This window comes from Geotrypetes seraphini, chromosome 9 (genome assembly GCF_902459505.1).
Source record: "Geotrypetes seraphini chromosome 9, aGeoSer1.1, whole genome shotgun sequence".
NCBI lineage: Eukaryota > Metazoa > Chordata > Amphibia > Gymnophiona > Dermophiidae > Geotrypetes > Geotrypetes seraphini.
In genome coordinates, this window is record NC_047092.1 from 81964041 (window position 1) to 81978621 (window position 14581).

At 41.9% G+C, this 14581-nt stretch overlaps 1 protein-coding gene across 6 annotated transcripts in view; it reads left to right on the plus strand.

Moving 5' to 3' along the window:
- The window catches only part of DENND11 (DENN domain containing 11), a 256066-nt gene that overhangs the window by 5885 nt on the left and 235600 nt on the right, over positions 1-14581 (plus strand). For 2 of the 6 annotated variants that reach the window (XM_033958010.1, XM_033958012.1), the window contains exon 2: positions 10619-10702. The exons of the other annotated variants lie outside the window; for them this stretch is intronic. In XM_033958010.1, coding sequence (XP_033813901.1) covers positions 10658-10702 — 45 coding nt within the window. In that variant the 5' untranslated portion in view covers positions 10619-10657. The remainder of the gene's footprint in view (positions 1-10618; positions 10703-14581) is intronic. 6 annotated transcript variants of the gene reach the window in all.

The window sequence follows — 14581 nt, forward strand, 5'->3', positions numbered from 1 at the left end:
GGCTGCTTTGTTTACCTCATTGGAATAACTACAAGACAGCATTGTATCTTCCAAAACAGACAATATTCATTTATTGTTAGTATAAAAACTTACAGTATTACAGCAGCAGAGACATATCAGAAAAATATATTGTCAGTTCAGAATATGCAATGGAGAGAAGAACTTGCACCCATATGCTTAGCAGGGGGCTAGCAGATCCCCATAGCATAAGTAAGTGAATCTCTCTGGCTTTACCTAGAATGCACGTGTTTTTTATACAGAGAAATTCTTCCTTTGTTCCAAAAAAGTCCATCCCCGAATTCTGGTTATGTAATTCCCTATTGGTACATAAAATAATGTATATCTAACTCCTCCTCCTCTCAGTCCACGCCTCTCTCACCTCCACCCCCCTCCCCAGTAGGGGGGGGCCTTGCAGAAACAGAGAACTCTTGGTGAACTTTCTTTCTCCAGTGCTGAGATATGTAGATGCTAATTAGTGGGTTTACAATTCTGTGCATCTTCGGGATGGTGTCCTTGTATGCTGAAAGTTGGCAAAGGTGACCTTTCGACAATCCAGCTGCTTGGTTCTCATAACTTGGTTCAGAGACAGGGAGCAAATGTTTTGGTACCAAGTTCTCTCATCTCGCTACACCCACATCGTCCTGCAGGGATCCTTGCTCATTATAAAAGTTTTATGGCTTTCCAGGGTGCCTGGCATATGAAGTCATACAGCACTGATAACAGTTCAGCAGAACCTTGGAGAAATATCCTCCCAGCAGGGAATGGAAACAAAAACGTTGTTAGCATTGCAAAAGCTGCAGGTGTTTACAGACAGCAAGGTACAGGCTGGGCCTGGCTATGGGAAAATATAGGTCTGTAGTGTCCAGCATACACAAGTGAAAATATAGGTCTGTAGTGTCCAGCATACACAAGTGAGGCCAGTATGTCCAGTTGAATCACCTGTATGTCCAGGTTATCCATGTCACTATGCAGCATTAGTAAAGTCAGCTTCATCAGGTTGTGAAATCGGCTGCAATACCCACACGGTGCCTTCCGCTAATCCAAAAGGCTCTCAGCAGCAGAGGAGAGGCTTCCAGGTTAGCATCGGGCAGCATGTGAAAATTGTTGCTGAAGCCTTTCTTAGGGAGAGTGAGTACAGGGGAGGAGAGGAAGTAAAGGTGGAGGGTGACATATTGCACGTGATAATGGAGGGGCGAAAGGGAGAGATTGTGCATGGAGGGGGATAGAAAGGTTTGACTCAGGGCACAAGGCAGGAGGAGAGAGATGATGGATTGTGGGAAAGAAATAGAAATGTTGGATATGGCAGAGGAAGGGAGAAAATGCTGCACGGGGGAGGGACGTAAGAGAAAGCGAGAGGTGTTAGACATGGGCATGGATGAGAGAGAGGGATACACAGAAGGTGGAGGGGGAGAAGGAAGGAGATGTTGGATCCAGGAGCAGAATGGAGTGTTGAAGATGTGTCTGGCAATGGAAGTGAGGGAAGAGAGTTTGAGAAATGCTAGATCATGGGGGAGAGAGAGTAGTAGGGAAGAGAGAAGGAGATGCCATACTATGAGGGTGGGGAGGGAAGGAAGAGGAAGCAGATACTGGCCTATAAGGATGGAGGAAGGGAAAGCACGGAGAATGATAGAACTCTGAGTGGGAAGAGAGGGTGGCAAGGAAACGAATGAGATGATAGATCATACAGAGGATAGAAATATAGTAAGGGGGGGATACATTGAAAATGAAAAGGAATGGAGGGCTGAGGAAGTAATGAGATGGGGAATAGGAGAGAAGATGCAAGTTTGATAAGTAGCTGAAAAACAAAAAAGAGAAAAAGGGCAAGAGAGGCAGAAAAGAGCTATAATTGAATGATCAATATGTCAGAGGCAGATGTAGTGAGGGAATAGACAGGATAGAGGAGAAAAGACATGGATAGCAGCCGCTTGAAGAAGAATTAGCAGGTGACAGGAAAGCAGAAACGAGAATCTGGAACCAATATGATGGAAAAATAAAATGTCCAGACAACAAAGATAGAAGAAAGAACATTTTATTTTAACATATTATTTTCAAATTTGACAAATAAAATTGCAGAATTTTGAATTTTTTTTGTGCAGAATTCTGCTAGGTTTAGTATCTGTATTGTCTTTTCTAGGTAGAGATCAAGAGGGCAAGTTGTTGGATGTAGACTTTTCAGTTTTTTCAAGGGCCAGTTGAATGAATCCCAGAAGGCTGCATGACGGAGAAGAGAGTGTTCTCATTAGCTTGTGGGAGGCTCAGTCGGATTGTCTCTAGGTCTTGATTGAGGCCCAGATGCACTAAAGCCAGTGATCGTCACTAAACCAGTTTCCCAAGGGGAAGGCCCCTTTCGTCAGGGAGGGCTGTCATCAGCGGGGGTTCTTTCCCTTTTTTTAATGGTTTAGATATTGTGTGTGTGTATAACACACACACAGCATCTGTGCCCATTTTAAAAAAAGAAAGAAAAAAGGCTTCCTGCCCCAAACAGCTGAGTGGGAGGAGGCTGCTCTGTAGCTGTTCGGGCTTCCACTTCCAGCTCTACGCAGGTATGAGAATTGCTCTCAAAACGATCAATCGGACGGGAGAGACAGGGATTACGACGAACCTCAGTGCAAATCATTTTCATGCAAAATTTTTAGTGCTTCAAATAGCTCTTTTAGAATCACCCAAAAATTAGACTGGAGTAGACCGACGCAGTCCTACGGATCTTGTTTAGTGCATCTGGCTCAGACATTTAGGGCTCCTTTTACATAGTAACATAGTAGATGACGGCAGATTTTTACTCCAGTCTAATTTTTACAAAGGTGTGCTAGCGTTTTTAGTGCGCGCTACCTGAAAAACTACCGCCTGCTCAAGAGGAAGCAGTAGCAGCTAGCGCATGTGGCATTTTAGCGTATGCTATTCCGTGCGTTAAGGTCCTAACACACCTTTGTAAAAGGAGTCCTTAATTTTATTAGCAAAATACGTGATAAAATCATTGATGTTGTGATTGGGAAAGATGGTTTTGTTGTGAAGTTTACAGTAGGATGTAGTTATCTTTTAATCTAAATGTGGGTAAGCCAAGGTCTCTAGGAGGTTCTCAGTAGTGAGATATCTCATGTCTTTAAATTTCCTTTCAAAAAACTTGATTAGGAAAAGATCGGTTCATGATGAGGGTGTTAGCTGGAGACCACCAGCTTTGTGTTCAAAGATCTTGACCCCTTTGCAGAACACTAACCCACCCTTTTACAAAATTGTCGGACTAGTGCAGAGCATTCAGCACGCCGGCTGGCACTAAAAACCTCTTGCACGTTTTTGTAAAAGGGGGCTGGGTCTAGTGTATGGCCCTTTTTTCATGGGTTGGAGATTTGATCACCTGAGTGAATCTTGAGTTTCCATTGTATCAAGGAAGGCAGCAGTGGATGAGTCTGGAGTTCAGTGTGTAAGTTAGTCTACTGTGATCAGTAACATAAGGAAGCTCACCTCATGCATCACTTATAATATAAGATCTTAAATAGTGCTGGGGAGGAGCCGGCTGTCTCGGTACATGTAGGTACTAATAACATAGGAAAATATGGGGAATATGGGAGGCAAAGGCATAGCAAGGGAGGGGGCAGTCTGCCTCTAGTCACCCTCTTGGTGGGGGTGCCAGCTCCAGTCCTCCTCTCCATCCCTCCTACCCCCACTACCAAACGTGCCGCTCCACTTTCCCCTTACCTTTTTAACATTCGTGGCATGAGCAGCAACCCCAACCTGACTTCAAGCCTGACTTCAGTTCTGGGCAAAATAGTGGAAACATTTATAAAAAATAAAATTGTGGCACATGTAGACAAAGATGATTTAATTAGACAGTCAGCATGTGTTCAGCCGAGGGAGGTTTTGCCTCACCAATTTGCTTGACTTCTTTGAAGGTATGAATAAACATGTAGATAAAGGGGAGCCAGTTGATGTAGTATATCTAGATTTCCAGAAAGCTTTTGACAAAGTTCCTCATGAAAGGCTCCTGAGAAAGAATCATGGGCTAGGAGGCAATGTTCAATTGTGGATTAAGATTTGGTTATCAGACAGAAAACAAAAGGTAGGGTTAACTGGCCATTTTTCTCAATGGAGAAGGTAAATTGTGGTGTGCCGCAAGGATCTACACTGGGGCCAGTGCTATTTAACTTATTTATAAATGATCTGGAAATTGGAACTATGAGTGAGCTGATTTAAATTTGCAGATGATACTAAACTGTTCAAAGTTGTTAAAAACATGTGTGGACTGTGAAAAACTGCATGAAGATCTTGGGAAATTGGAAGACTGGACGTCCAAATGGCAGATGAAATTTTATGTGGATAAATGCAAAGTGATGCATATTAGAAAGAATAATGCAAATCATAGTTACCGGATGCTAGGATCAACCTTGTGGGTCAGCGCTTAAGAAAAAGATCTGGATGTCATCATGGATAATAAGCTGAAACCTTCCGCCCAATGTGTGGCGGTGACCAAGAAAGCAAACAAGATGCTAGGAATTCTTAGAAAAGGGATGGTAATCAAGACTAAGAATGTTATAATGCCTCTGTATCAGTCAATGTTGCGACCTCACTTTGAGTATTGCATTCAGTCTGGTGTTATCTCAAAAATGATATAGTGGCACTAGAAAAAGTTCAAAGAAGAGCGACCAAGGGGATGGAACTCCTCTCGTATAAGGAAAGTCTAAAGAGGTTAGGGCTCTTCAGCTTGGAAAAGAGACAGCTGAGGGGAGATATGATTGAAGTCTACAAAATCCTGAGTTGTAGAATGGGTACAAGTGGATTGATTTTTAGTGCATCAAGACTTACAAAGACTAGGGAACACTCGATGAAATTACAGAGTAATATTTTTAAAACCAATAGGAGGAAATATTTTTTCACTCGGAGAATAGTTAAGCTCGGGAATGTGTTGTCAGAAGATGTTGTAAAAGCGGTTAATGTAGCTGGTTTTAGAAAGGTTTGGACAAGTTCCTAGAGGAAAAGTCCATAGTCTACTGTTGAGACAGACATGGGAGAAGCCACTGCTTGCCCTGGATTGGTGACATGGAATACTGCTACTATTTGACTTCTTCACAAAAAAAGGGAGTTCTTGGATAATCAAAAATACCACTTTAAATTCTTAATGCAAACTAATGCAACTGACTCAAACGACTATAATCACAGCTCAATACCAAAAAAATTTTAATTAGCTTGGTAGCAAGTCCATATCTGAATCTCTCCCAAGTAATTTATCAACTAGGAGGTTGATATATCAGGAATTTCAGTACATAGGACCTCATATAACTTATATATTGATTTCAAGTCCACATCCTGTGTGATCAATACCATATAATCATTTATATCAAAGTCTCCTTCCCATCCCTTAAGCGAGTGTTTTTGTTTTTGTTTTTTAATTTTTGGTTTCACATATAACCTAAACTTATAATTTTAACAACAACAATCCATTTGTGAGAACAGCAACACTTAACTTATATGGCCATCTGCCAAATTCAATGCTGGTTTGTATTTCACTAGACATCCGATGCTCTGCCTTCCCTGGAGCGTTTCAGTCTGCATAGACCTTCATTGGGAGATTATTATATGTTGCTGAGCTCTGTATTCTAAATGCGCTTCTGCTGCATTCCTTAAAATTACAGAAGCAGGGCTCTCCTTACACACAGTTCATCCTTCTTACTGAAAGTTGTCTTGCCCTTCCATGTTAATCAGGAAGTCTGTTTTCCTGCTTTCCACCCTACGTGGGCAAAGAAAAAAGGGCATTGCATTTGCTGGATGTCAAGCGGACTTTCCTCTGGTACCTCAAAATTACCATTGAGTTTTGCTTATCGAATCACCTTTTTGTTCTGACTAGTCATGCCAAGAAAGGGAGACTGGCGTTTAAAACCTTGGTTTCCAGATGGATTAAGATAGCCATTTCCTCTGCATATGTGGGCTGCGGTAATAAGCTGCTGATCGCATTGAAAGCTCACTCCACCAGAGGAGTTACTATCTCATGAGCGGAAACTAGGGCGGCCTCGTCTGAGGAGATCTGTAGCTACGTAATGTAAAGACAAGTAATGTGTCTTAAAAAAAAAAAAAAAAGAGACCACAGGTGGGGAGGGAGGGGGGGTGAGCATGACTATTATCTGTATATATACAGTACAATACTGTATTCCCAAATTTGCAAGCAGACTGTATATTTAGGAAAAGTTAATATAAAGCTCTGCTAGCAGGACAGAGCTCTGTGGGTCACCTGTTTGTAAAAGATATTTACCGGAAAACACATGGATGCTAGAATCTGCTAAGTATATCAATAAAACAAAATAGTAATAGGTCAATTCTTATCATACCCATTGATGCTAATAATTCTGTTAAAATCTCATTGTTCAGGGTATCAAAGGCAGTTGATAATTCTATCAGGAGTAAAAGACAACTCCACCTGGGCATATCAGGCAGCAAAATTGTAGAAAGCATTACCATTTTTATTTATTTATTTCCATTTGTTACATACTTAACCAAATGCAAGCAAATTCACAATTTTCATATAATAAAAATTTAAAGAAAAACATTCCTATTTTAGTCCACATTATTGGGGTATCTTGCGCCTTAATATGCTAGAAACTTTTAAAGAAATTATTCATAATACCGTTAAATCAGGCAAATAAAAAATTATTTCCGTAAGTTACTTATCAACCGCTGTATTAGTTTCTAAACCTTTCTCAAGTAAAGGTTTATCTTTTAAGGAAATTCTCTACTTAGGATGGATCCACAAATATATATATTTATCATTTCAATAAGATACAAGGCATTTACATGGAAATCTAAGGAAAAAAAAGTAGCTCCCACAGCCAAGACCTTAGACTTAGCTGTAGGAACTGTTTTCTTTGTTTGCCTGGCTACATCAGGAAAAACTCTTAATTGCTGACCATAAAACCAAGCCTGCTTTTTGGCAAAATACAGTTTGAGAATAGCTTGCTTTTCTAATTCTGTCTTAAATGTAACCAACAAAGTAGCTTGTTTTGGCTATTGAATCCTTAATAGATTCCAAACATCTACTATAATAAAATGCTAAGCGCGCATGCGCACTCTTACCTGTGTGATCTGTAGGTCCGTGGCCGGCAGGAGTGCGCATGCGCGCATACAACGGTCCCTGCGGTCTTGCTGGCTCCCTTACACTTCATGCCTGGCGCGGCTCCCCCTTCACTCACTGAAGACACCGTCTCCAAACCATACCATCCACAGTGCACGAAACAAAAGGATCGGCAAAGAAAACTAAAAGAAAAAAAAAAGCAAATCCAGGTAGGCGAAGGTGGGACGGCGCAGGGAAGCATTACATCTCGCTGCTCTACAGCTGCAACCTCACAAATCCCTGCATGTCTCTCTAGCGCCCAAGCTTGCAACCAGCTTATGAGGAGGCTGAGATCGACGGTGGCTGCTGCTGCTCCTCCAGCCACCTAGCTCCTCTCCGCCGGCAGCCCCCTCCACCCCATCCTCTCTACTCCGGTGGCCCGCACAGGAGAAGGAGCAGATGAAGCACGAGGGGGACTGTAGAAAGGGAAATGCAAGGGGGTTGAAAAAGCGAAAGGTGGGACGGGAAAGGAAGGGGGAAGAAGCCTACAACGAAAAAAAAAGGGGACTTTATACAGAGGTGAGCGGAGGCTCTTCCGTAGCTTTAGCGGTTATCTCGGTGATGGCTCCTGGTACAATCTTCCATCTTGAATTCAAATTGAGTAGAAAAAAAAATCAATGCCTAACAGAGGGAACAAGGGCAGGAGGAAGAGGAGTCTCTAGCACCCGTTAATGTAATGGGCTAAAACATCTAGTTGAGAAATATTTAAGCTATCAGGAGATACCAAATGATCTATTTCACCCTCATCAGCAATATTCTTGGAACTTCTGGGGATGTAATAAAAATTGTCAGGTGTAAATAATTTACCTGAGCATATTGAAGAACATCTCTCACATATACATCCTCAGGAGTTCCATTGGTGCTAGATCAATGTTCCACAATCATTCTTGAGCTGTGGCATACTAAACATAGTGTCTGCAGCTCGAGGCATTCAGAGGTGCGCAGATGTTGCCCTGATGACATCATGTACATGCATGACATATGTCAACATCTGTGCATAACGCGCAGGTCCTCCAGACAGGCCCTGAAATACCAGTGGGGGTTGCCAGCAGGGAAGATGGCCAGAGAGAAGGAGACGCGATAGGCATGTCCTGTAGGCAGCCAGCATTGGCACCTATCCTCCTCGCCTGTGTGCTGCTCCACACCTGAAATCTCAGGAGGCACCCTAGTGTGCTGTGGCACAGTTTGCGATACACTGTGCTAGATAATGAGAAATAGGAAAGTTCAAAAACCTAAGGTTTTTGGCTCTCATAAAATTTTCCATTTTTTCCAATTAACCATGCAATAATATACCATCTTTAATATTTGACATTGCCAGTTTTTGCAAAGTACCTACTGAAGAATCTAATTTATCCAATTTATTTACATTTGAAGTCAGTTGGGTCTCATGATCAGTTACTTTTAAATTGACAAGAGGTTTCAGTACAAGTCACCACTAACCAGACATCCTGTAAGGTAATTGTCTTATCTTTAGGAAAAGCACTTATGTTTGTCCCTAATACCATCTGAACAGGAATCAAACGTTGTATATTTGTAGTTTCCATGTATTGCTTTGAAAATTCTAAACTTGTGTCCAAACTGGATGATTGTAAGGGAGAAGATTCTTCCCCATCTTTGGAGGCTGAATCAATTCTTCCTTCAGAGCTTAAAGCTTGTTGAAGAGGTGGTGATGGTTCACCTGAGGACAGAGAGACAGATTGAGAAGATAAGTTTACCTTATCATCCATCGATGGTACCAATATAGGTTGAAAGTGACAGTCTATACGTCCCCTAGTTGAAGAAGATGGAGTTAACTCCATCTTCGCTTTTCTTTTCCCCATACTCTTAAAGCTGGTAATGTCCTGCTCCTGGCTCCTCAGGGCTCTGAAGGAGCTCAAAAGGGACGTGTTATGCCCCTTTTGGCCATGCCCCTTTGGGCTCGTGTACCACAGCTTACAGTTCTTTTAAGGAAGTTGGATAGGACCTTTCCTCTCAGCACTAGAAACAAGCCGGCCGCGGGGATGCCTGCACTCTTATTTCCAAATGTGCCCTCTGGCATTAAATAGTCTGTGGAAAGCATTACCAACTAATATTAACCAGCAATCTAACTTTAAATGTTTCAAAAAAAAACCTAAGTATTGTAACACTAGTTTTTAATTTGTATCACAATAATTACTTATGCAAACCACTGTGAACTCCATGGAGGTATTGGCGGTATACAAATAAAAATTATATTATATTGTACAATGGTTAAACTATTGACCAATCCTAACAATATTAGTGTTTCAGGTCTGTGAAAGCGATGAAATCTGTATTAATAGTTATCTAACAAGATTTCTTGCTATAGATTCCTGGAGTTTTTAATAACTTTTGCTGTTGATGGATGGCAAGTTGATTCTAATGAAATATTCACTAATTTTACAACAAGTGAGCTAAGATATTGTAAGATTTATTTTATTTTTTTATAGAAAAGGGTGTGGATATAGTGCACAGACCTTTTTAGTATAATAATTTCCTTCTGTTGTAGATACCACTTGTTTGATTGACTGGAACAGAATCCAGGATCTTTGTGTTTCTAACCAGTTCTGCAGACAGGATACTCTAATACAGTGGTTCTCAACCCCATAGTCAGAGCACACTCAACCAATCAGATATCCACAGTGAATATGCATGAGGTGGAAAGCAGTGCATGCAAATCTAGATATGCATCTCTCTATATCATGCATATTAATTGTGGATATCCTGAACACCTGACTGGCTAGGTGTGCTTTGTGGACTGGGTTGCAAAGTACTGGTCTAATTCACATCTAATAGCTTTACATATTGCACCCACACCACCTCCCCCCTCTTTCCCACATTTTAGTGCAATTTGAGAGATTATGGTAGTAATAGAGGAAAGAAAGGTTAGCCATTCCAGAATCATTTATTTTGTCCAGTTTCAGTGCAGTCGATGGTTTTGTAGGTGACACAGTAATGGGCCACAGATGGTCTTGACTCATCCAGAGCCCATCAGCACTACTAGAATTTGAATAATGAGACATTCTAATTGTGTGGGCTTTTTTTTTTTTTGTTAACTAGTTACAGGGAGGACATTTTCAAAACCTTTTTTCACGAAAAGCAGCGTTTTGTGCGCTGAAATTATTTTGAATGTAAAATTAGCCATGAACAGCATACACAGTGGAAGCATTTCCAGAGTTATGGATTGGAGGTGTTTGCATTTATGAGTGTATGTTTTTGAAAATAAACTGTATATGAGTACAGACAATACCTGTTCTTGGTGTGCACAAATTTGTTGGATGTAATTATCATAATGGAAATTCTACATGCACAGAATTTCCTTTTTTAAACTTGCTGATACTCAGAGGTAAATCAGTGGCTTACCTGTAACAAGTTTTTCCCAAGGACAGCAGGATTGATCAGGTGCACAAATGAGTGATGACATCACTCGGTATCTGGATAGAATATCTCTCTTAGATCAGAACTAAGTGTAGCATGCATGGTCTTTCTTGTGCACATGGTCTCCTCAGTTTCTGTTTTGTTCCATAGCTCAAGAATGAATGCAATTTTCTGGAGATAGAAAGGCTTATGTACCTAATCAGTCTTGCTGTGTGCAGAAAACACCTGTTAAAGGTAAGCATTTTTGTTTTATCCGTGGACAAACAAGATGGAGTTGTTTACGTAAGTTTGTAACTTCTAAGCCTAGGACCACTCAGTGTTATAGGTAATTTGCCCATTAAGTAGTAACTTATTTACAGATACCCAAGGATAAGCAGACCTTTCTCACATGAGGGTGATGCTTGAGATGGAGCCCTGCGTTTCTGTACCTTTAAGAAGTCTTTGGTAGGCTCGCATTGCACGTATACGTGTTTTCCTGTAAGCCTGTCGTGCAGAACCCCCTGTTCTTTTTTTTTTTTTTTTTCTCTGCAGACCAATAAAAACTTTACTTCAGCTGCAGTGTGACAATTTTTTTTTTCGCTTTTAGGGATCCTTTTACTAAGGGGCGCTAGCCGATTTAGTGCGCGCTAAATGCTAATGCGTCCATTATTTTTTATGGACGTGCTAGCATTTAGCATGTGCTAATATTTAGCGTGCGCTAAATCAGCTAGCGTGCCTTAGTAAGAGAGGGGGTTAGTGACTTCCTACTCTGTAGTTTGTGAGTAGCATGGGTTTTTAAAAAAAAATATATACTTCTCTCTCTCTTTCTCTCTCCCTTCTCTTCTTATTTTTTGGCTTTTTTTTTTTTTCTTTCTTTGATTTTGGGCTTGAGCTCCTAACCACGTGAAAAAAAAAAATCTTGGGAAACAGTTTCTGATGTTACAGTGGGTAATTATCTGACATCCAGTGATCACTGCATGGTATGGTATAATATTAAAACGGGTATAGAGAGGGCTCATTCAAAAGTAAAGGTTCTAGACTTTAAAAAAGCTAACTTTTTTTCGGATGGAGGAATACATCAAGGAATTTGTTGTCTGGATGGAGTAGAAATGCAGTGGGCAAAACTGAAAGGAGTTATTGTAAGAGCAATATACCTTTTTGTGAGGTAAGTAAGTAAAAGAGGAAAAGAAGGCTGCTTTGGTTCTCAAAAGTGGTAGCTGAGAAGGTAAGGAATAAGAGGTTAGCTTTCATAAACCACAAAAGATCGCAGAAAGAGGAAGACAGGCAAAAATATCTGAAAAAGTTAAGAGAGGCTGGTCGAGTAGTCAGGAAAGCAAAGATACAAACGGAAGAAAAAATAGCTGATATGGTAAAAAGGGGAGACAACTGATTTTTTAGATATATCAGTGATAGGAAGAACTGCAAAAGTAGCATTGTGAGACTCAAAAGTGAAGAGGAGAAATATGTAGAAGCTGATGAAAAGGCCGAATTGCTTAACAAATACTGTATTTCTGTTTTGTGTTCATGGCTGAAGCACTGGGGGTGGGATCGCAGAAGATAAATGCGAATAGGGATGGAGTAGGGTTAGACCCTGATTGATTTTCAGAGGGTTGTGTTCGTGAGGAGCTAGCTAAATTAAAGGTAGGCAAAGCAATGGGGCCGGATAGTATACATCCGAGGGTGCTGAAGAAACATGGGGAAGTTCTGGTGGCTCGACTAACTGACCTTTTCAATGATTTTCTAGAGTTGGGAGTGGTACCGGAGGACTGGAGAAGGGCCCTCCACAAAAGTGGAAGTAAGGAAGAAGGGAGGGACCTTAAGCAACCTGGGCCAATTGGAGCCCTAGGCTCCTTCCCGGCACATCTCAGGATGCACTGGAGAGGGGAAGGCCTGGCTGGCCTGCGTAAACAAGGTAAAGGGGCGGCGGGGTGTTGGGGGCATGACGGCAGTGGCAGGAGGGAGTGGGCATGCATCTTTCCTGCTGATCTTCAATTTTAATTTTTTTTTTTTGTTTTGGGAGTTTTTTCTGCGTGTTTATTCTGCACATGTGCTGATCGCTATCGCCAGCGATCAGCATATGCAAATTTAGCGACCCTTGGCGAATTTCCATTTGCATGCGCAGTTTAAGAATGATTTTCCTTTTTTAAATTGTTACAGCAGTGTCCGTGACAACTGCCTGTCAGATTTTACTGCGAACATTTGAGAATTTTCCCCTTAGTTTGTTCCTACAGCTGTCCTGCCCAACCAGGTATTTATTCATTTTCTCTCTAGCTCTTTTGTTCAGCTTGTGATCAGAACAGACTTAAATGTCCACACTCTAATATTGCTCTGGTTTACCTTCAATCCAGCTCTCCTTAAGAGCCAGGGGTCAGCAACTTCCCTTCTGTCCTCCTCTGGGCTTTCTTTCTCTCTCTAGCCGTCCCCTTTATGTTCCTTACAGCTGCTCCTAGTCTCCTCCTCTTTTCCTCTCCACCCTTCCCAGAGTAGCAGTATGCTTTAGGGTTGTCCTGTGCTCTGGAGAAGTATTCAGCAGGAGGAGTGTACCCTCTTCCATAATGTGCTCTTACGGCTGCATGTCTTGGACATGGAACTAGTGGGTCAGGAAAAGCTGGCAAACATTCCTTGCCAAGGAGATAATCATTTTGAGAGCTGATGCCATAAAGTCCTTGTTTTGGCCCACCCCTTCTGCAGGCTCAACATTGCAGAGATCTTCTGGTGGAAATAGAAGAGGTTCCTACTAATTTGAAAGTATAAATTCACTCCTTCCCATCCTCAGCAGCAGTTCCAGTCTCCTGGTTTCTGTGCTCAGCAGCAGCAGAAGGCCCAGCCAGCTCCCTAATCAAAGCAGAGGGTGAGCTTATGAATGGTTCTACTTTTATTGCAGTTATGCTTTCTTAATCTGACCTGGATAACCTTTTGTCGGGGGGGGGGGGGGGGGGGGACTGAATTTATTCCTGGAAAGGTGGCCCCTTTTACCCTGTGACTGGTGAGTTCTGGAGATAGTCAGTTGGCGTCATCCTCTTCCAAATGGCCCACCAAGAGCATAGATTTTCAACTCTCAGCACTGGGAAATGCTCACAGAGGAACTCTCCTCCCTTTTGAAGGCCCATGTGGTTGAACCCATCCCTCCAGGGGAAGAAGGGAAAGAACTTTAAGTATTTTCTTGTGCCCAAGAAGATGGTGTGGTTCTCACTCTCCTATCTTAGATCTAAGTACCCTGAACAAATAACTGGTCAAGGAAATGTTTTAAGGATGATTTCCCTGGGCTCCCTAGATTCAGAAAAATGATTGGCTGTGCTCTCTGGACTAAAGGATACTTACATTCATATCCAGATATGGCCAAGTCAGAAGAGGTATCCCAGATTTCCAATAGGGAAACACTACTACTAGTATTGCATTCTGCCATTTGGCCTTGCATCTCCCAGAGTATTTACAAAGGCCTCGCTGTAATTGCACTATTGCTACATAGACTGGGAGTCTATGTGTTTCCCTATTTGGATGATTGGCTGGTCAAGAGCATCTCTGGGGAAGGTGCTGAAGTGTCCATGCAGAGAAATTCAGGTGCTGGCGCTACTAGGGTTCATTGTCAACTAACCCAAGTCCCATCTGCTCCCAGTACAGCAATTGGAGTACATTTGAGACCTGATAGACACAGTACAAGCTGGGGCCTGTCTGCCTCTGACATGGCCATATGTCCTTGTTGCCATCGCCACTCGGGTTCAGAGTAGCCAAGAGGTCACAGCTCAGCAGATGTTGAGGTTGCTGGGTGTCTAATGGTGTTGGTTCACGGGAACCTTGTGGATGTTATTACCCCAGAGTTGGCTCAGTTGTCCCTTTAGTGGATGATTTGATATATTTTGACTCTGGAACTTCCCTGCCAAATTCCTTCACCCCTGAAAGTTCTGACTGGATGCATCCATTCAGGAGTGGGGGGGATGGGACCCATGTAGAAATGCTTTACAACTAAGGGATCTTCAAGAGTTACAGGCAATTTGGAATGCTTTAAAGGGCTTCAGAGATTAGCTAATGAATATCTTTCACCATTATTTACCATTCTGCAAACATTAGACTTCACAACTTATGTCTATGCAGATGACATCCAGGTCCTCTGCACCTTGGATGCACCGTTACTTA